General features: G+C 37.7%; 1 protein-coding gene across 2 annotated transcripts in view; it reads right to left on the bottom strand.

Moving 5' to 3' along the window:
• The window catches only part of MKLN1 (muskelin 1), a 165,711-nt gene that overhangs the window by 111,084 nt on the left and 30,777 nt on the right, over nucleotides 1–23,850 (bottom strand). For both annotated transcript variants that reach the window (XM_047763694.1, XM_047763693.1), the window contains exon 2: nucleotides 14,853–14,922. In XM_047763694.1, coding sequence (XP_047619650.1) covers nucleotides 14,853–14,922 — 70 coding nt within the window. The remainder of the gene's footprint in view (nucleotides 1–14,852; nucleotides 14,923–23,850) is intronic.

The raw sequence follows: 23,850 nt of genomic DNA on the forward strand, positions 1-23,850 counted from the left end.
TAATGATCACAATCTCTTTACCAAAGCAGGTGGTAGGCTCACTGAGGACCAAAGCACTATCACATGGGTTTTTTTTTTTAATTTTTATTTTTTTATTACTCAATGAATTTATTACATTTACAATTTTACAATGATCACCACAATCCAATTTTACAGGAGTTCCATCCCACACTCCCAGTGTATCTCTCCACCCCCCAACCTGTCTCCAAAGTCTGTGTGTCAGTATTCGTTCTGCAAAGAAGTTCACTGTGTGCTTTTTTCAGATTCCACATGTCAGTGATAGCATTTGATGTTAGTGTCTCATTGCCTGACTGGCTTCACTTAGCATAATTTATAGGTCCATCCATGTTGTTGCAAATGCCGTTATTTTGTTCCTTTTAATGGCTGAGTAATATTCCATTGTGTATATGTACCACATCTTCTTGATCCACTCCTCTGTGGATGGACATTTAGGCCATTTCCATGTCTTGCCTATTGCAAATAGTGCTAAAATGAACACTGGAGTACATGTGTCTTTTCGAGACATGGTTTTCTCTGGATAGATACCGAGGAGTGGGATTGCTAGGTCAAATCATAGTTCTGTTTTTAGTTTTCTAAGGAATCTCCATACTGTTTTCCACAGTGGTTGAACCAATTTACAATCCCACCAACAGTATCACATAGTTCTTAACTTAGCCACAGAATTTAGTAAATAATGAAAAAAAATGTAATGTTCAAATTGTTGGCAATTTCAGTCTAGAGAGATCTCTTTCAATGTGAAACACAATTTTAAAATTATTCTTAATCATGTGAATATTGAAAATTTATAAGAAATAGATAATATAAAGGAGAAAACTTTAGGTCTATCAAAAGAAATATTTCCAAGAAACTGAGACTTACAAGATGAGACAGAGTGCATTAGTTTACTCAGGCTATCATAACATATTACCAAAAACTTGGTGGTTTAAAACAACAGAAATTTATTCTCTCACAGTTCCGGAGACCAGAAGTCTGAAGTCAAGACGTTAGCAAGGCCATATTCCCTCTGAAGTCTCTAAGAGAGAATCGTTCTTTGCCTCTACCAGTATCTAGCGGCTCCTGGTGTTCCTTGCTTGTGGCAGCATAACCCCAACATCTGCCTCCATCTTCACATGACCTTCTTCCTCACCCACCTTCTCCTTCTTCACATGTCCTTTTGGGTTTTCTCCTCTACTGTGTCTAATAACAACACTTGTCATTGGATTTAGGATGATCTCACCATGAGATCCTTATCTTAATCACATTTGCTAAGACCTTTATTTCAAGTAGTTACATTCTGAGGTTGCCCACACTTTTCTTCTGGGGGCAGGGGGACAGCAGGAAGAGGACACTATTAACTTACTACACAGAGCCAGCCAGGCAAAAAGGCTTATGAAAAATGAGGTCTAGAAACTGTCAAAAGGCCAGCATGTCTGAAGCCTAGCAAGAAAGGTAGAGAGAGGTATAAGTTGAGATTGAAGAGGTAAGCAATTACCATATCAAGCATTACAAATGCAGTGGAGGAGTTCCCGTCGTGGCGTAGTAGTTAACGAATCCGACTAGGAACCATGAGGTTGCGGGTTCGGTCCCTGCCCTTGCTCGGTGGGTTAACGATCTGGCGTTGCCGTGAGCTGTGGTGTAGGTTGCAGACGCAGCTCGGATCCCGCGTTGCTGTGGCTTTGGCGTAGGCCAGTGGCTACAGCTCCGATTCAACCCCTAGCCTGGGAACCTCCATATGCCGTGGGAGCAGCCCAAGAAATAGCAAAAAAAAAAAAAAAAAAAAAAAAAAAAAAAAACATCAAATGCAGTGGAATCTATTGAGCACAACAGAAAACCAAGATCTAATTAACATTATACACTTGTGCATGTGTGCGCGCGCACATACACACACACACACACACACACACACATACACAGTCTGCCTTGTAGAGAAAGGAAGAGCTAGCAGATGAGTTAGGATACAGTTAACATAATTCCAACAAGAGAGGAAATGAAAGAGACTTGGACTAAGATGGTGTGGAGATGGGAGAGGATTAGGCAGTTTCGACATACATTTTGGAGAAAAAAATGAATGGGATTAAGTGATAGCTGGATATAAGGAGGGGAGAAGGAGGTATCGAGGATGACAATTTTGTTTCTGACATGCATAAGAGGGTAGCTGAAGTATCATTTACCCTGATGGAAAGGATGGACAAAGAAACTGGTAGCATGGAAATGACACTAGAAAGTTCAAACTGTTTATCTAAGTACATCTCAGGTTGTATAATAAATCACCCCAGTGTCTTAAAACAACAGTGAATTATGATTTCTTATGACACTGTGGGTTCAATGAAGAGTTCTTCCACTGATATCTCCTGGACTCATTCATATAGTTGTACCAGCTAGTGGGCTTGCTGCGGGGTTGGACTTAACTGGTGTGGGGTGTGGAGAACCTGAACTTAGCTAGAACGGTTGGGCCTCTCCATGTAGACTTTTATCCTCAAGGAGGCTAGGTGGGCTTTCTTCAGAGCAAGTGGTGTCAGAGTTCCAAGACAGAAAAGAAGCTACAAGGCCTCTTGAGGCTCTGCTTAGAAGTGGCAATAACACTTCCATACAATGTCCTGTTGCTTAAAGCAAGTGACAAGGTCAGCCAAGATTTACAACGTAGGGGAGTAGACTGCACTCTTTTCATTTTTTTCTTTGTCTTTTTGCCTTTTCTGGGGCTGCTCCCGTGGCATATGGAGGTTCCTAGGCTAGGGGTCTAATCGGAGTTGCAGCCACTGGGCTACACCACAGCAACGCAGGATCCTAGCCGCATCTGCGACTTGCACTACAGCTCATGGCAACACCGGATCCTTAATCCACTGAGCAAGGCCTGCAACCTCATGGTTCCTAGTTGGATTTGTTAACCACTGAGCCATGACGGAAACTCCTAGACTGCACTCTTATTGGAAGAAGCTATAATGTGTGACCATATTAAAAAATTTGCATTCCATTCCAAGAGAAGCAGAGAAACATAAAAGTGTTTTAAGATGTGGATCAACAATAAAATTCAACACCCATTCAGGACTACAAACTCTCAGAAAACTACAAATAGAAGAAAATTTTCTCAAACTGATATGGGACATCTATGAAATATCCATAGCCAGATCATACTAAATGAAGATTCTTCTTAGAATTGGGACAAGAAAAACTGGGATCGGGGGAGTCACAGAAGGGGGAAAATATTCACAAATCATGTATCTGATAAAGGACTTATATACAAAACACAGAATCTCAAAATTCAATAAAAAGAAAACAAACAACCGAATGCTAAAAAGGACAAACCATTTTTTGGGGGGGAAGAGCTGCCACAGCATGCAGAAGTTCCTGGGCCAGGGATCAAACACACACCACAGCAGTGATCTGAGCCACAGCAGTGACAAAGCCAGATCCTAAACCCACTGAGCCACCAGGGAATTCCAAGGACAAATTTTGAAGAGATGCTTCACCAGAGAACATTTAAGGAGGCAAACAAGCATATGAAAAGATGGTCAACATCAATAATCACTTTTAAAGTGAAAATTAAAATCACAAAGACTTGGACATTAATTTTCAATGCATCTTTATTTGTAACTATTAAAAGTTTGCTAACAATCTAGTGGCCATAAACAGATACACAAACTGTCTGTGATATGTCCATATGACAGAATTCAGTTAAGCAACAAAAATGAATCAATTATTGGTGCAAACTGCAACATGGATGAATCTCCAAATAAACATTTTGAGTAAAATAAGTCAGACAAAAAATGCATACTGCATTTCTCCATTTATATACAATCTAGAAAATGTAAATGCATTTGCAGTGAAAGAACAGTGGTTGTCTAGAGGTGAGTAGAAGGAATTAAAAGAAGACATGGAAAACTTTGGGAGTAACAGATATGTTTAGTATTTTAGGAGTAGGGGTATTTTGGAGAGTGTCCACATATGTCAAAATGTGTCAAATTACACATAAAAATATGAAGATTATCATATGTGAATTATACCTTAACAGGTGTTTAAAAATAATAAAAGTTAGCATTAAAGACATGAATAAGCAAGTCACAGATTGGGAGAAAAATTCACAATATACTACTAAAAAAAACTTATATCCAGAGCATATATAAACAACTTCTACAACTCAGTAATAAAAAAGCAAACCCCACTTTTTAAAATGAGTATGAGAATTCACAAAAAAGAACAGCCAATAAGCAAGTAGAAAGTACTTAATATCAAAAGTCATCAGGAAATTATAAATTAAACCACTTTATACCAACAATAAGCACTAAAATTAAAATGTGTCAATGTCGGAGTTCCCGTCGTGGCACAGTGGTTAACGAATCCGACTAGGAACCATGAGGTTGCGGGTTCGGTCCCTGCCCTTGCTCAGTGGGTTAACGATCCGGCGTTGCCGTGAGCTGTGGTGTAGGTTGCAGACACAGGTCGGATCCCACGTTGCTGTGGCTCTGGCATAGGCCGGTGGCTACAGCTCCGATTCAACCCCTAGCCTGGGAACCTCCATATGCCGCGGGAGCGGCCCAAAGAAATAGCAAAAAGACCAAAAAAAAAAAAAAAGTGTCAATGTCAAATGTTGGTGAGGCTGGGAAGCAATCAGCAGTCTGATAATTTCATATAAAGTAATATACAGTTGACCCTTGAACAACATGTGTTTGAAACTCCACAGGTCTACTTATACGTGATTTTTTTTCAATAAGTATCTTGGAAATTTTTTTTGCAGATTTCCAACAATTTAAAAAAAGCCTAGAAATTGAAGAAAAAAAAAATCCTGAAAAACAGACAATTTTTAAAAAAGCCTAGATTTAAAAAAAATTGTTCAATGTATATCATGGGAGTTCCTGCTGCAGCTCAGCAGAAATGAGCCCAACTAGTATTCATGAGGATGCAGGTTTAATTCCTGGCCTCGCTCCGTGGGTTAAGGATCTGGCATTGCCATGAGCTGCAGTGTAGGCTGCAGACACTTGTAGGTCACAGACGCGGCTCGGATCCCATGTTGTTGTGGCTGTGGTGTAGGCTGGCAGTTGGAGCTCAGATTTGACCCCTAGCCAGGCAATTTCCATACACCGCAGGTGCAGACCTAAAAAGAAAAAATAATGTATATCTTGAATGCACAAAATATATATAGAGACTAGTCTATTTTATCACTTACCACCATAAAAGAGACACAAAGCTACTATAAAAAGTTAAAATTTATCAAAACTTAGACATACAAACCCTTATAGACTATACACAGCACCATTCATGATTCATGGTTCAGAGAAATGTAAACAAACATAAGGCTGCAGTATTAAATCGTACCTGTATAAAATTAACTACAGTATACACTGGACCACTGTAATAATTTCATAGCCACCTCCTGCTGCTCTTGTGGTGAACTCACGTTGAGAGCATCCCCTAAAATGCCACGTGATGTTAATCATCTCCATGTGAGCTTCTCTCTCCAGTAAATTGTGTATTACCATGGAAAGTGATCTCTCTGCTGTAAACCATGAATTAAACCATGAGACCCTTTTTACAAAGTGCCACTAGTAATGCTGGAAGTGCTCCCAAGAAGTGGAGAAAAGTCATGACATTACAAGAAAAAGATGAATTGCTTAATATTACCATAGATTGGGGTCTGCAGCTGCAGTTGCCTGCCATTTCAAGAAAAAATGAATCTCATGTAAGGACGACTGTAATAAAAGAAATCCATGAAGCCATCACTTCAGCTATACCAGCAGGCACAAAAACTTGGTAGTTTTTGTGAAACACTTTCTAATCTTGTACTAAAAATGCAGCTTTTATGTGAGTGCAGGGTTGCTATAGGAAAGGCATACCTATAAACTGTAATGATTCGAGAAAAAGCAAAGTCATTACATGACAACCTAAAGTAAAAGGAAGGTGAAGGCTCTAAAGCTGGAAATTTTAACGCCAGCAAAGGATGGTTTGATAATTTTACAAAGAAGTTTGGCTTAAAAAATGTCAAGATAACAGGAGAAGCAGCAATTCAGCCGACCGAGAGGCAGCACATAATTTCTCAGACGCCATTAAGAAAACCACTGAAGAGAAAGGATATCTCTCTGAGCAGGTCTTTAATGCAGACAAACGTGCCATATTCTGGGGGGAAAAATGCCATAGAGGACATTTACTACTAAGGAATGAGCACCAGGATTTAAGGCAGGAAGGGATAGGCTAACTCTGTTTCCTTTCTTCTTTTTTTTTAAATCTGAAATTTGTTTGTTTTTGCCACCCTGCAGCATATGGAGTCCCCAGGCCAGGGATCAGATCTGAGCCAGGCCAGGCACTAAACCTGCATCCTCCACTGTGGAGACACCACCAATCCCTTTGCACCACAACAGGAACTCCACTCTACCGTTTTCTATAAATTCAGTCAGGTTTATGATTGGGACTACCCTTATCTATATGTATGGCTACCAACCCCAAGCCTTGAAGACTTAAAACACAAGCTGCCAGTCTTTTGGTTGTACAACAAGAAAGCGTGGAGAAGAACTCATTTTCTGGATTGGTTGCACTGATGTTTTGTCCTTGAAGACAGGGAAGTATTTTGCCAGTAAGGGAATGCCTTTTAAAGTTCCTTTGAGGAGTTCCTGTTGTGGTTCAGTGGTAATGAACCTGGATACATGAGGACTTGGGTTCCATCCCCGGCCTTGCTCAGTGGGTTAAGGATCCTGTGTTGCTGTGCCTGTGGTGTATGTAGGCGAGCAGCTACAGCTCCAATTAGACCCCTAGCCTGGGGACTTCCATATGCCACATGTGCAGCCCTAAAAAGCAAAAAAAAAAAAAAAAGTTCCTTTGATATTGGACAACACTCTTGGCAACCCAGAACCCCATGAGTACAACACTGCAGGCATCAAAGTGGTCTACTTGCCCCCAAACACAATGTCTCTAACCAGCCTCTAGATCAGGGGGGTCATAAGGATCTTCAAGGCTCATTATACACAGTTCTATGGGAAGGACTTTCAATGCTATGGAAGAGAACCCCGACAGAACATCATGGAAGTCTGGAAGGATGACACTATTGAGGATGTATGGTTATTACAGAAAAACTGTGAAAGCCATTAAGCCTGAAACAATAAATTCCTGCTGGAGAAAACTGTCCAGATTTTATACATGATTTCACAGGATTTATGACAGAGCCAATCAAGGAAACCATGAAAGAGATCAATGATGTGGCAAATAAGGTGCAGGGAGGGGGCAAGTGAAAGGTTTTAAAATATGGATCTTGGAGAAATTCAAGAGCTGACAGACATCACACCAGAGGATTTAACAGAAGATGACTTGATGGACGTAAGTGCCTCCAAACCTGTGCCAGACGATGAGAAAGAAGATGCAAAAGCAGCAGTGCCAGAAAACAAACTGACATTAGACAATCTGGAAGAACGAAAGGTTCTGATTATTCAAGACTGCTTTTAATTTTTTTTTTTTTTTTAACAGCATGGGCCTGTCTATGGTACGAGCATGGAAACTACAGCAAACAGTAGAAGAATGGTACTGTACAGAAACATTTTTAGAGAAATGAAAAAGGAAAAAAGTCAGGAATTATGATGTATATTTACTTAAGCTTACACCAAGTGTGTCTGCCTCTCCTATCTCCCCTTCCACCTCCTCTACTCCTGAAACAGCAAGACCAACCCCTCCTCCTCCACCTCAGCCTCCTCAACACAAGATGACAAGGATAAAGAACTTCACAAGGACCCACTTCCACTTAACGATGAGTAAATAATCATCATGCTGTACAATTAATAAACTTCTCTGTTGTCTAAGAGTGTCTTTGTGTGAAAATTTAGTTATGTGTACAGCAAATGTAGTGTATCAGACATTTTTGTGTCACATCGACATCGCCTAAATATTGATCATGTAAAACATAGTGTATAAGACTTGTACTGAAGTGGATACACTTACACGGGCACAAGGTGAATGATATTTTATATAAAATTAGTAATGTGTTAGTTTTCTTACTGCTTTGAAACAATGCTTTTTTACAGTACACCCTTCTCTCCTGTAACTGGAAACACTGCCTATCAGCCTATCATCAGAGGTAAGTGATTTTTAAGAAAACGTTAACAATGTTTCCAACACTGTATTATAAATATGACTATAAAACTGCAAGCCATAAAAATTTTATAACGACTCATTCATTAGTGTATAGGGTAGGATACGGTGAAGTAACTATATCAGTTATACTGGGCTACCATAATCATATTGCTGTTTCTTCATGATCACTGAACAAATAGTTATACCTGTAAATAAATATGAACTTCTTTTTCATATTTTACCTTTCCATTTTTGATGTCTAGTGTTAGTAATACACATAACATCTACAGTGTTTTGTATCATGTAAGACAATACTGATGTAAGTTCTGACAGACAATTCATCTTGTATTCAGACAACATATGTGAATTACCTTAGTGTGAGAATTTTCTTCAAAATGGATACCGTAAACTTAAGGTTCATGCATTTCACTGTCTATAAATTACATTAATAAAAATACATTATTCCTCACATACAATGTTCTTTTCACAAACCTGGGCAAAATATCATAAAGATAATTCATAAATTAACTGGTTATTATGGTTCCACAGACAGAAATTACATTGAAATGCATATATTTTCTATTTCCTTCCTTACTTGCAAGTAACTGTTATTCCTATAATATTCTTGTAATGGTTCATCAGAGAAAGAATAACATGAGTGTATTATTGCAAAAGCTGTAACACACACAAACATCCCAAATGTATTAAATAATCACTAAAATTTCTTTGACCTGCTCAAATACAAAGGCAGAATACTCTTGGGCATCTATCCGGACAAATCTCTACTTAAAAGAGACACGTGCACCCGCATGTTCATTGCAGCACTATTCACAATAGCCAGGACATGGAAACAACCCAAATATCCATCGACAGATGATTGGATTCGGAAGATGTGGTATATATACACAATGGAATACTACTCAGCCATCAAAAAGAATGACATAATGCCATTTGCAGCAACATGGATGGAACTAGAGAATCTCATACTGAGTGAAATGAGCCAGAAAGACAAAGACAAATACCGTATGATATCACTTATAACTGGAATCTAACATCCAGCACAAATGAACATCTCCTTAGAAAAGAAAATCATGGATGTGGAGAAGAGACTTGTGGCTGCCTGATGGGAGGGGGAGGGAGCAGGAGGGATCGGGAGCTTGGGCTTATCAGACACAACTTAGAAGAGATTTACAAGGAGATCCTGCTGAATAGCATTGAGAACTTTGTCTAGATACTCATGTTGCAACAGAACAAAGGGTGGGGGAAAAAATGTAATTGTAATGTATACATGTAAGGATAACCTGACCCCCATGCTGTACAGTGGGAAAATAAAAAATTATATTAAAAAAAAAAAACTAAACTAAAAAAAAAAGCAGAATACTTGCTGTTAGTTAAATTAACTGCCCTCTCTAGCCCCCAAAAGCAAAGAATATTATCTAAAACAATACTTATATTTAATCTACCTCAGAAGGAACTTATAATTGTAGAAGAATTATGATTTAATTTTTCCTAAAGCAATTATCAAGACATCTATACCTTCCTATACATTTCAAACAACCCTATTATCCGGTTACCTTGTAAGACATGTTTTCCACGGCAATATCAGTAACTTCTATGAGACATATTTGATGTGGAAGAAGGGTGAAATTACCATCTTAAAGTATTTATGGGGTTTTCATTCATACTACATTTACTCCCTACCAGTACATATATATCCAGAATTAACAGTAATGTTTTCTGATTAGGTCTCAAAATATTTGCTCCCTATCACCATGAAAACAAAATGGTTTTAATTTTTTTCTGTTTATATAAATTATAAATACAAATTGAAAATGGGACTCAACAGAAGAGATAAAAGTATAAGAATAAAATTAATAAGAAAATATAAATTCTGATACAACTATCACCAACATTTTGATGATGATTCAGTTTAACTCTATGCACACACTCACACAGATATATACTTTACATAAACCGAATATAACATATGTTTTTTAAAGAGGAGTAACCTTTTTTTCTTTTTTGGTCTCTTTTTGTCTTTTCTAGGGCTGCACTGTCAGCATATGGAGGTTCCCAGGTTAGGGGTCCAATCAGAGCCGTAGCCACCGGCCAATGCTACAGCCACAGCAACACGGGATCCGAGCCGCATCTGTGACTGACACCACAGCTCCCTGTAGATGGGTACTCTTTTTTTTTTTTTTTCCCTCCTGAGCCAAAATCTGATCCTCAGTAACAAGGTGAAATAATAAACGTTTGTTTTCAACTGCTAAGTTCATGGTAATTTGCTATCAGCAACAGATTACTAATACAGTATCCAAGGTCAAAAGAAATACCAACAGTTCTATTTATTAAGTAGTTAGGTCCAAACAACTTAATAAGTATATATATGCCTGATAATTTTTCAACTCCTGAAAAAATACTCAGTATATATTACAAGAAAAACATGTGTATCTCTCCCTCTCCTTTAGAGAGAAGTATTTAGGGTTCATTTACTCTGGGGTGCCATTCTCAAAACATGCCATAAAGCTAGCCACGCATGCACACAGATATACTCCTTCCTCACTACAGGGGAAAAAAAGAAGTAGTTAAGAGGCTTTCAGTTTGATTTCCACCCTCCTCTAAACAAATACACCATTAACTTCCTTATCTGCTTAAGCTGCATACACTAAACAGAATTAAAACTTCTTCTTTTTTTTTTTTTGTCTTTTTGCTATTTCTTTGGGCCACTCCCACAGCATATGGAGGTTCCCAGGCTAGGGGTCAAATCAGAGCTGTAGCCACCAGCCTACGCCAGAGCCACAGCAACGCGGGATCCAAGCCGCGTCTGCAACCTACACCATAGCTCACAGCAACGCCGGACCGTTAACCCACTGAACAAGGGCAGGGACCGAACCTGCAAACTCATGGTTCCTAGTCGGATTCATTAACCACTGCGCCACGACAGGAACTCCAGAATTAAAACTTACTGACAGAGTCAAGCACTGTGAGCATGAAACAGTATATCCTAAAGACAGTGATATGCCTTAGATCTGTGCAGTCTAATACATACACACTGGCCACCTGGGGCTATTTAATCTAAATTAGTTAAAATTAAATAAAATTAAAAATTGCACTCCTTAGTTGCACTAGCCTCATTTCAAGTACTCAAGAGCCACCTGTGGCTAGCAGCTGCCAGACTATACAGAACAGATTATAGGATATTTTCATCACGGTACAAAGTATAATGGGAACACTACCTTAGAGATTAATAAAATATTGAGTATTATATATCCTTGCACTAAAGACTCCCTAAAGGTTATACTTTTGCTTTTCTATTTTTACTTAGATTTTTCTGTGTTCCTCCTTGTCAACTTGGCTGTTAACGTCTATCTTTCACAGCTATGTTCCCCATGTACAAAGCTGCTTCCAGTCTGAAATCTGAAGAAACAATTAACCAAAAAGAATAACATTATATCCAAAGCAGACTATTTTTAAAAAGGCCCTCAGGACCTAAAATTTCGTCATAATCTTGCAGAGTCCTCCTTTCCTTTCTTTCTCATTCTCAGACCTGTTCAAGATATGGTAAATGAATTGTTAGTTACAGTACTGTTGCTCATTACCCATGGTTCTGTACTTGCAAATGTACTTACTAAAATTTATTTGTAACATCAAATCAATACTTTTAGTCATTCCTGTACATGTACAGAGCCACAAAAAATTAGTCATTTGATGTACACTCTCTCAGCTGAGGTTAAACAAGGGACCCCCATACCTTCTTGTTTTAGCTCTCATACTATAAATAAGTATCCTTTCCACAGTCTATTTAGTGCCACATTCTAAAATATTTTGTGCCTTCTGCTGGTGTTTCACTGTCTAAAATCATCCCTAAGTATAGTGCTAAAGCACTGTCTAGTGTTTATTTTTTTTATTTTTGCTTTTTAGGGCCATACCTGGGGCATCTAGAAGTTCCCAGGCAAAGAGTCGAATCAGAGAGCTGCAGCTGTCAGCCTTTACTATAAGCCACAGAAATGCCACATACGAGCCACGTCTGTGACCTACACTACAGTTCCTGACAATCCCAGATCCTTAACCCACTGAGTGAGGCCAGAGATCGAAACCACATTCTCATGGATACTAGTTGGGTTCAAAACCTGCTGAGCCACAACAGGAACTCCTGTCTAGTGTTTCTAAATGCCAAGAAGGGTGTCAGAGTTCCCTGGTGGCTCAGGGGACATACCCTAGCCTAGGAACTTTCAAATGCCAAGGGGCATGGCCAGAAAAACAAAGAGCAAAAAAACAAAAACAAAAAAGCAAATGCTGTTATGTGTCTTATGGAGAAAATATGCGTGTTAGATAAGCTTCATTCAGGCAAGAGTTACAGTGCTACTGGCTGTGTGTTCAATACTAATGAATAAACAATATATATAAAGCAAAGTGTCTTCTTTTTTTTTTTTTTGTGGCTGTACCCACGGCATACAGAAGTTTCCAGGCCAGGGGCCGAATCCAAGCCACAGCTGCAACCCAATGCCAGGCTTTAACCCATTGCACCAGACAGAGGATCAAACCCACATCTCTGCACTGACCCAAGCGATTGTAAACGAATTCTTAACCCACTATGCCATGGTGGGAACTCTGAAAGTAAGGTCTCTTTAAACAGAAATGCATATAAAGCAATATTAATGTATTGACTGGTGGATGAAAGTGTCATGACAAGTGGCTCACAGGAACAAAACTCTGTCAGTTACAATGAAAGATCCACCACACTGGCAGAATCTAAACATCAGCCACAGAAGTGACAAGGAGAATATCATGCACAGCAATTTTCACACACTGCCAATTAGAGTGTAAGTTACATAGCCATTTTGTAAAAACGGTTCTGCATTGCTAGATAAAATGAACATACATATCCTCTATGATCCAGCAATTGTACACCAAAGTACCCTAAAAGAAACTCTTGTACCTGTGTACTAGGAAACAACATATAAGAATGTTCATAGCATCCTGTTCCTAAAAGCAAAAAAACTACAAAAAACCCAAAAGCCTATCAACTGAAAAGTGGATAAATTTATTTTGGCATATTCATACACTGGAATACTAAGCAGTAGTGAGAACAAACTACAATTTTACTCAGCAACATTAATATAATGTAAAACAAACAAAAGGCTAGCCACAGAAGATACATAATGAAAGATTCAATTTATATTATACTTACATAGTCAAAACAAGACAAAACTTATCATAAGAGATTTATAAACAAATATATATATATATAATACTGTGAGATTAAGTTTGACAAAGTATGAAGTAATAATTACTGTGGTAGGGTTAGAGGAGAGATGTAAGATGAGACTCATAGGCGGCAGTGGTTTTCCACTTCTAAAGATGGTTGACAAGTACATAGGTATTATTTTATTTTTTATACTGGTGTATATATGTGTGTGTCCATATATATATATATGTATATACTTAAATAAAATATATTCTTTGGATGTACATTTTGCAATGAAACATTTAAATATCAGGCGATCCAGGAAGTTCCCGTTGTGGCACAGCAGTAAAGAACCCAACTAGTGTCCATGAGAACAGAGGCTCCATCCCTGGCCTTGCTCAATGGGTTAAGGATCCGGAGTTGCTGTGAGCTGTGGTATAGGTTGCAGATGCAGCTCAGATCCCGTGTTGCTGTGGCTATGGCATAGGCTGGTAGCTGAAGCTCCGATTCAACCTCTAGACTGGGAACTTCCATATTCCGTGGGTGCAGCCCTAAGAAGACAAATAAATAAATAAATAAACATCAGGCTATCCAAAAATGTTTCTAAATAGTACAAAAAAAATTAAGAAAAAAAAGGAAAAATAAGTACACACACTAAGTTTCCAAGAATTACACTAGAATTTTTTTTTTTTAAGTAGGTTTTCCTTCCTATCTTTTTTTTTCCTTTTTTTGGCCATGCTTGTGGCACCTGGAAGTTCCCAGGCCAGGGGTCAAACCTGCACCACAGCAGTGACCCAAGCTGCTGCAGTGAGGATCCTCAACCTGCTGCACCACAAGAGAACTCCTCAAAGTTTTATTTACCCATCTGCTTTACCTATCAGAGAATTAACTTCCTCAAGGGTATGGACATAAGTGTTAATGCTGAAAAAGTATAACTGAAAAATGATTATTTTTTGATTCAGATGACCTCAGACATCATTTGTCAAGGAAACAATAACTGATGGTCCTGATGTCCTCTAAATACACAATTTTAGTAAAATAGCAAACTAGATTAAATTTATTTTCCCTAATAGGCAGTTGAGTCACTGAGTCAAAGTTCAATTTATTAAAATCTCCTTAAACATTTACAGAATGACTTGAGTTTAAGTGCAGTTGAAGTCACGATTTCTGCTCAGATCAGTCCTCTGACCAATTACTACTCAGAACAGTAATAGCACCTCAACCTGTACCACAGCAGTGACAACATCGGATCCTTAAACCACTGAGCCACCTGGGAATTCCACTAATCAGTTCTTTTTAGTTGACATTTTTCTCAAAACGAATCGAAAAACTTAGTCTTGCATCATTAGTAATCCAGAAAAAATACAAATTAGATTTTTAATGTTCTGATAGGTAGAAGTATAAAGTCTGTGCTTCATCAAGTCCCACACTGTATCTGCCTATGAAGTAAAAATTCTTCCAAAATGTAAACACAAAAAAAGAGGAAATAAAAATTTACGTCACAATATCAAAGACTGAATAAACTATTAATGGAATCCAGATAACTGATATGAAATAAGTCCTTGTCTATTTAAAATTTGACTTTTAAATGGTATCAGGAGCTACACATAAAACTTACCTGGGGAGGATAGTTGCTCTCTGAAGACCACCTTGAAGACTGATCATTTGGTTTATCCACTAAAATGTTCCTGAAATAAAACAAAATTATAGAAATTAAGTTTAAAAAAATAAGTGAATAAGAATATGCAAAAAGAGGAATAATTTATGAGATGCTGAAATTATCACAAAATTATATAATGCCTGAAACTTGAACAAGACAAAATGAAACAGAATAAGGATCACAGAAAACATCTAGTAATTTTAAGATTTTAAAATATGATAAAGGTGGCATTTTAAACAATTGAGAAAAGCAAAAAAATATATATATAGCTCTACTTCACATCAAGTGACAAAATGAACTAGTTATATTTAGGAATTTAAGGTAAACAAAGTAAAAAATAGCTAATTATATACATGCACACACATATGTGTATGTTAATGCTGTATTTATATTTCTTTATATTTATATATATTATATACATATAACTAAAATCAATCTTTGGATCAAGAAGGTCTTTTAAGTTCAGTGTCAAAAGCAGAAATGTGAATAAAGGAACTGATATTTGTAACTTTAGAAGATGGTGCTTTCACTGGACACTATTAAGGCTAAAGACAAATAGAACCATACATAAAAACTGCACTTTAGAGGGATTTGGGTTAATTCTGAAACACTATATATAGTCTAGGATCAAACAAATGAGTAAATGAATGGTAGACAATGGGGGTCAAGCTTCTCACTTTGGAATAGGAAATTATAGAAAAGCAAGGGGAGGCAGGCTGGTACTAAAAGAGAGTCAGAGACACCAGTGTGAACTCATATTTAGCTTAACACAGATATAGAGAAACAGATTCATAATTATATGTGTGGGCATACATACACACACTGACACAAACAGTATTCTCAGCTCTGTTCACTTCCCAGCTCTTTTCGCTAATAGGGACTAGAAGAAGCAGTGACACCCCACTAGCAGTGAGTATACCCACCACCAGATCTTGGTTTCTACACACCACAGTCTGATAAAAGGAAACAAGGATTCTTTTGGGAAAGTAGCTAATTCTAGGGTTGGAGAAGGGAATTCAGAAGATAAGCCTAGAGCTTCTTATAGGGCTCAAAACAACAGAAGGGAGGGGTCATGTCAAAGGGACACAGAGTAGCCAACATGATGAAAGAATCAACAGTCAAAGCTAAAATAATTTAAACAACAAAATAACTAGTATTGGATTAGAACTCAAAGTATAATTATCCCTGAGTCCATACTGACAGAAATAACCCTGGTCTAACAATCAGAAAAAGATCAGACAAATTCAAATTGAAGAACATTCAACAAAATACATGACCAGGATTCCTCAAAATTCTTGATATAATGGAAAAGAAGACTAAAAAACTGTCACAGACCAGAAGAGAGTAAGGATCAGAAAGAAGATACTAGTAGGAAAACTAATGAAATCCAAATAAAATGTGGAGTTTAGGTAATAGCAATGTATCAATGTTGGTATCTTGGTCATAACAAATGTACCATGGTAAATATTTTAGTAATTGGAAAAACCAGGTGAGCAGCCTATGGGAAATCCATACTGTATCTGTAACTTTTCTGTAAATCTAAAATCATTCTAAAAATAAAAAGGACATTTTTTTTTGGCCATGCCCACATGTGGAAGTTCCCAGGCCAGGGATCAAACCCATGCCAAAGCAGCAACCAGAGCCACAGCAGTGACAATGCTGGATCCTTAACCCACTAAACCACCAGGTAATTCCAAAAAGGACATTTTTTAAAAGTTGGATCTATAGCTGCCACAGAGAAGGTATTTAATAAATGTCAAAAAGTGAATAAAAAATTTTTAAAGACAGGACCATAATGGAAAGAAATGCCTTCACAAACACATCTCACAAAGGTAAAACATTAATTCATAAAGTAAACTCAAACAAAATTAAAAAGTAAACAACCAGAGTTCCCGTCATGGCTCAGTGGTTAATGAATCCGACTAGGAACCATGAGGTTGTGGGTTCGATCCCTGGCCTTACTCAGTGGGCTAAGAATCTGGCATTGCCATGGGCTGTGGTGTAGGTCGCAGACGTGGCTAGGATCTGGCGTTGCTGTGGCGTCGCTCCGATTAGACCTCTAGCCTGGGAACCTCCTTATGCTGAGGCTGCGGCCCTAGAAAAGGCAAAAAGACAAAAAAAAATAAAAATAAAAAAAAGTAAACAACCAATTAGAAAAATATAGGCAACATAAAACATAAAAGGTTAATTAAAATTTGAGTATTTAAAGAGCACTTAAACACACATACTCCATATTACAATCAGCAGAACTCAAACATTAAAAATCAATAATACCCAAAAATTAGAGAGTAAACCCAACATATATTATTCCTATAAAATTGGGCCACACTCTCAAAAAAAACTAATCATAGTCTCAGTTTTTGGCCAGAGCTGGTAAAATGGCACTCTTATATTTTCCTGGTAGAAATGAAAATTGATACAACTTCTCAAGGGAGAATTTTAATATGTATCAAAAACATTTGAAATATGAATATCCTTTTAAATAAAAATGGTAACAACAGCCATGGTAACAATGATGATGTCTGTATCTAACATTTCTGAGCTTGTATGACATTCTAGCACTGGTCTAAGTACTTTCCACATATAAAATATTATCTTCAACGTACAGATTAAGAAACTGAGAGAGATAAATTAATTTGCCTAAGTATACACAGCTAAGAAGGATTTGAACCCAAGGCAACCCAACTCCAAAGACAATGCTCTTAATTACCATACTGTACAGCCTCAGAATTACTCTACTTCTTGCAATTTAACCTAAAAAATAATCCAGGAGATGCAAATCATCACATTCACCACAGTACAATGTATAATCATAGCAAATGTAAACAACCTAATTGTCTAATGTAAGAAGATATGTTAAATTACGACATACCTATGTTATAGAATACTATGTAATCATTACGTATTCTTCAGCCTGAGTTTAATGTAGTTGGAAACCATTCATTACATAGTAGTTTACAGTATATATACAACAAATCAAGTGTTATAAGTAATCATATTCTTGCATGAAGAGAAAAAACAAAGATATACTAAACTGTTAATGTAGTTCTCAATTGTGAGATTACAGTGACTTTCCTTTTCTGTTCTCTTTTATACTTTACAGGATGTGTTTCTATTAAGAATGAATTATAAGATAGAATAAAGATAAGAACTCTGTATGAAAATACTGCAGTACAGTTAAAAGCTAAAACTAGGAGTTCCCGTCGTGGCGCAGTGGTTAACGAATCCGACTAGGAACCATGAGGTTGCGGGTTCGGTCCCTGCCCTTGTTCAGTGGGTTAACGATCCGGCGTTGCCGTGAGCTGCGGTGTAGGTTGCAGACGCGGCTCGGATGCCACGTTGCTGTGGCTCTGGCGTAGGCTGGTGGCTACAGCTCCGATTCAACCCCTAGCCTGGGACCCTCCATATGCCGCGGGAGCGGCCCAAGAAATAGCAACAACAACACAAAAGACAAAAAAAAAAAAAAAAGCTAAAAGTAAAAAAACACGGGAAAAAACACTCTGACATGAATGTTATAAAGCATGAAAGAAAACCTAATATATTCTAACTATGATAATCTGGGACCAAAGAAATAAAAAAAATAAGTTTGGGGAGAAGGAGATCAAATGACATGTACGTGAGCTAATTTCATCATTTTTCATAGCTCCTAGGAATATTTCTGAATTGATAAAAAGAAAGAAATTCAAGAATATTGAAGTTTAGAATAAAAATGTACTAAAACATATATCTTTTAAATTATTTGAGACAGAATATCAACAAAAAATAGCAAAAAGCAGGAAATAAAAGATAAATGAAAGCCAAACACATTAAAAACAAAATTTTAAATGACGTTATTAACACCAAGCATATAAATGACGTAAAATAACATAAGATATCCTTTGAACTGGGTGAATAGTAGTAACATTACTATTACATTAAGATACACACACAATAACACAATAACTCACGACAGATAAAAGATACATGAGGCAGATGCAATCTTTGTAAAACTAGGAGGGATTTAAAGCAAAAAAGTATTAATTGGGACTAAAGGGGTCAAAAAGGAAAGATAAAAAATAAAATTTTTAAAAAGTATGAGCTGGATGAAAATAATAACTATAAAATAATAGAGTTCAAGCCAGGATTGTGAGTCTTAATGAATTAAACTAAAAAAAATAAAACAAGGGAGTTCCCACTGTGGTGCAGCGGAAAAGAACTGAACTAATATCCATGAGGATGTGGATTCAATCCCTGGCCTCGCTCAGTGGGTGGGGGATCCGGAGTTGCCTTGAGCTGTGGTGTAGCTCTGATTCGACCCCTAGCCTAGGAACTTCCATATGCCATGGATGTGGCCCCAAAAAGCAAAAAAATAAAATAAAAAATAAAGCAAAAAACACAGTAAATAGCAGAAGAAACTGATTAAAAATAGTAGCAGGAGATTAACATCTCTTAGCATATATAAAATTAATAAACAAACATCGGAGTTCCCATTATGGCTCAGCGGTAACAAATCCAACTAGTATCCATGAGGACAAAGGTTAGATCCCTGACCTCGCTCAATGGGTTAAGGATCCAGCATTGCCATGAGCTGTGGTGTAGGTGGCAGATGCGACTCAGATCCTGCATTGCTGTGGCTGTGGCATAGGCTGGCATCTACAGCTCTAATTCAACCCCTAGCCTGGGAACCTCCACATGCCGCTGGTGCAGCCGTAAAAAAAGACCAAAGTAAATAAATAAACAAACATCTATTTAACGACAAGGTAGTGGTAAGGAATAATAGTACTATGAAGAAAAAAAAAACAAAGTAGGAGAGAAACAGATGTGAATGATATGAGGGAGCTAGCCATGCCATAATCCGAAAAATGAGCAGATGGATCACCAAATGCAAGGTCAAGGGGGCAAATAGTTACAATATGCTTGGTCTTGTGAATTCTGAAATGCCTATTAAACAGCCTATTAGAGATTCAGCGGTTGGGTTATCTGAAGCTGAAATTTAAGGTGAATGCCAGAGCAGAAAAAATATATATATTTAGAGACATCAGGATATCAAATGCCAAAATATTTAGGAGCTCCAGAAGAGAAAGATCAAGAAAGGAGATTGAGAAGAGTTTATGATGAAGAAAATGAAAACCTAGAAAGTGTATATGCCAACTGAAGAAAGTATTTTAAGAACAAAGAAGTGAAAAACTTTGTAAAATGCTGCTGGGAAGACAGGGATTTGGTAGTATTCATCCTCGTACGCCTAACTCCAAGCTAAAATGTTGCCACACAGAAAGTGCTTAATAAATATTTGATAGATATGAACAAATAAATAGCACTAAAGAGAAAAAAATTAAAGTGGATCTATCAAAGCACAGAGTATATGAATCTTTACTTATTACCTATAACTTAAAGCTTTTACAAATTGGAATAAAGAGAAATATGTAAACTCAAAACTAATATAATATTGTAAAACAACTACAAATTTTTTTTTTTGTCTTTTGTCTTTTTAGGGACACACCCATGACATATGGAGGTTCCCAGGCTAGGGGTCAAATTGGAGCTGTAGCTGCTGGCCTACGCCATAATCACAGCAACATGGGATCTAAGCCACATCTGCAACCTACACCACAGCTCAAAGCAATGCAGGATCCTTAACTGAGCAAGGTCAGGGATCAAACCTGTATTCTCATGGATGCTAGTCAGATTTGTTTCTGCTGAGCCATGATGGGAACTCTATATACTTCAATTAAAAAAAAAAAAGTAAAAGAGGAATTTCTGGATGGCCTAGTGGTTTAGGATGTGGCATTGTCACTGCTGTGGCCCATGTTCAATCTCTGACCTGGGACCTTAGACATGCTGTGGGTGTGCTCCTCCATCTTCATGAATAAAGTACTGACCAGAAATGGGGTGAGGTCGGAGTTCCCGTCATGGCACAGTGGTTAACGAATCCGACTAGGAACCATGAGGTTGTAGGCTCGATCCCTGGCCTTGCTCAGTGGGTTGAGGATCCGGCGTTACCGTGAGCTGTGGTGTAGGTTGCAGATGGGGCTCAGATCCCGCGTTGCTGTGGCTCTGGCGTAGGCCGGTGGCTACAGCTCTGATTCAACCTCTAGCCTGGCAACCTCCACATGCCACGGGAGCAGCCCACGAAAATGGCAAAAAAAAAAAAAAAGAAATGGGGTGAGGTCTAAGAGGGCTTGGAAAGATGGGAGGCTTGAGAAGACATTTCTGATGATCTCCAGTCCCAACACTAGGTCAATTACTAAGTACTCCTCTTAAGCTCAGAAGGTAGCAGAGACCAGAACTACAACTTTAAGAATCGTAACAAAAACTTATCAGCCCTAGGAGGACCATGAAATTCATGAACATCTTTTTTCCCAAGAGAAAGGCATCAAATAAATGAACATACCTGAGACAAAAGGCCACTCTCCCTGGCCCATAAAGAGCTTCAGGAGAGCTTTACCCCCAAAGATGAGAATGTACTTGCACTCCTAGCCAAGGACGCCCAGTTGCTGAGAGTTTCTTCAAGTGACCCACATAGAACTAACAACATAGCAAATGGTATACCAAAAGCCACCAGACAAAGATTCCCAGACAATCCCTATGTGAGGAATAGGAAGCTTTATGTCAAGAGTACACAACATAAAAAAGTTTGTATAAAAACGTAAATTTATGAAAAGAGCCAAGAAAATTTAAAATATGAAATCATGTCATAAGCTTTCAAAACAAATCCACTATAATTAAAAATAATAGGCATTAGGAACAGATCAATACCTGAGAAACAAAAACCCAGAAATTGAGCCCTGTGTAGATGAGAATTTAACATTTGATGAAGATGATACTTTATTTCAATGGAAAATGGTAGTTCATATTTAAATGATGCTTATACAGCTGAAAGTAAGTTAACCCCTACCTAAAATCATCTAAAAAATTAATCCAAATTAAAGATTTAAACATGCATACATACATGAACATCTTAGGGAAAAAAATTTAAGGGCCAATATGCACATCCAAAAAGGTTAGAGAGATCTTTTTGCTAAGAAACAAAAAAGTTTTTGAAGAAAAAAGTAATTTGATCAGAAAAAACCTTTAAATTTTGTATTGTGAAAAACACTATAAAGATAGAAAATAAGCAACAGTTTAAGAAAAAGTGCTGCTGCTCATATAACTCACATACTAATAAAGTATTCATATCTAAAATAGGCAAAACACTTTCACATTGATTGTAAGATGAACAACAAAATTAAAAATGAAGAGTTCCTGCTGTGGCTCAGTGGGTTAAGAACCCCAAACAGTGTCCTTGAGGACTCAGGTTCAATCCCTGGCCTCACTCAGTGGGTTAAGGATCCAGCGCTGCTACAAGCTGCAGCATAGGTTGCAGATGCAGCTTGGATCCCGTGTTGCTGTGGCTCTGGCGTAGGCTGGCAGCTGCAGCTCCAATTCGACCACTGGCCCAGGAACTTCCGTATGCCCACAGGTATGGCCCTAAAAAGGAAAAAAAAGAAAAAAAAAAAAGGAAAAATGAGCAGAATGCATGTCACTGAAGAGCCATTAAAATGGCTAGTAAACAATAACAATTTTTTTTTCTAAACCCCTGTGTATTATCTGTATCAGGGGAAATGAATTAATATAATAAGACTTTTTAAACACATCAAATTGATACAATTAAATCCCTATTTAACAGGAAATCAGGGAGAAAACGTGGATATGACATTACTCCAACCTTGATGGAAGTCAATTGCATCAGCTATTAAAATTCCAAATGTACATATTCTTTCACCTAGCACTCTCAAATCTATTCCATAAAAATAAAATCATCAATACATAAATACCTATGTATGAAGACTCACACATGAGTGTGTTTAACACAGCATTTTTTGAAATAGCAGGGAAAAGATTAAATAAATTATAAAACATATAAATTGTGGAACATTATGTTGCCATTATAAAGAATACTTCGGGAGTTCCCATCATGGCTCAGCAGTTAGTGAACTTGACTAGCATCCATGAGGACATGGGGTTTAATCCCTGGCCTCGCTTAGTGGGTTATGGCTCCAGCAAAGCCATGAGCTGTGGCGTAAGTCACAGACATGACTCAGATCCCATGCTGCTGTGGCTGTGGCACAGGCGAAGAGCTACAGTTCCGATTGGACCCCTAGCCTGGGAACCTCCATATGCCGCAGATGCAGCCCTAAAAGATAAAAAGACCAAAAAAACAAAAACAAAAACAAAAAAACCCACACAAAAACCCCAACAGATCTATGCCAGCTAACTTAGAGGGATTTCTGCAATATATGATACAAAGAAGCATGTATGATTCTATGGTTGTAAAGAAACCCTAACCATATATAGATATATATATATACACACACACACACACAATTAAATCAACAAACATGTAGGGTATGATGTAAATTTATATCAAGTAATATAAAGTAAGGACAAAAATAAGCCAAAAATGAAGTGCCATTAAGGGGTTTTACTTATTTCCTTATAACTGGCCTATTCAGATTTTTTTTTATAATAAACACTATATAAACATTAAAAATTATTGTAAAAATACTACTGTTGAGATGACAACACACTTTCCGTATTGATGCCAAGCTGACATTATCATCAGATGATCAAATCAGGCTCAGTTTTTCTTTATTTTCTGCTTTTTAGGGCCACATGTGCGGCACAGGGAAGTTTCCAGGCTAGGGGTCAAATCAGAGGTACAGCTGCCAGCCTACGCCACAGCCACAGCAACACGGGATCCAAGCCACATTTGTGACTTACACCACAGCTCACAGCAATGCTGGATCCTTAACCCACTGAGAGAGGCCAGGGATCAAACCTGCATCCTCATGGATCCTAGTCGGGTTCATTAACTGCCAAGCCCATGAAGGGAACTCCAATTTTTTTCTTTATTTTTAAAGACAGAGAAGCAACTATTAAAGGCTACTGCCTCTTAATTTTTAAGTGACATCATCTCAAAGCTGAAAGTCAAATGTAG

The sequence above is a fragment of the Phacochoerus africanus genome, chromosome 16, assembly GCF_016906955.1.
Source record: "Phacochoerus africanus isolate WHEZ1 chromosome 16, ROS_Pafr_v1, whole genome shotgun sequence".
Lineage (NCBI taxonomy): Eukaryota > Metazoa > Chordata > Mammalia > Artiodactyla > Suidae > Phacochoerus > Phacochoerus africanus.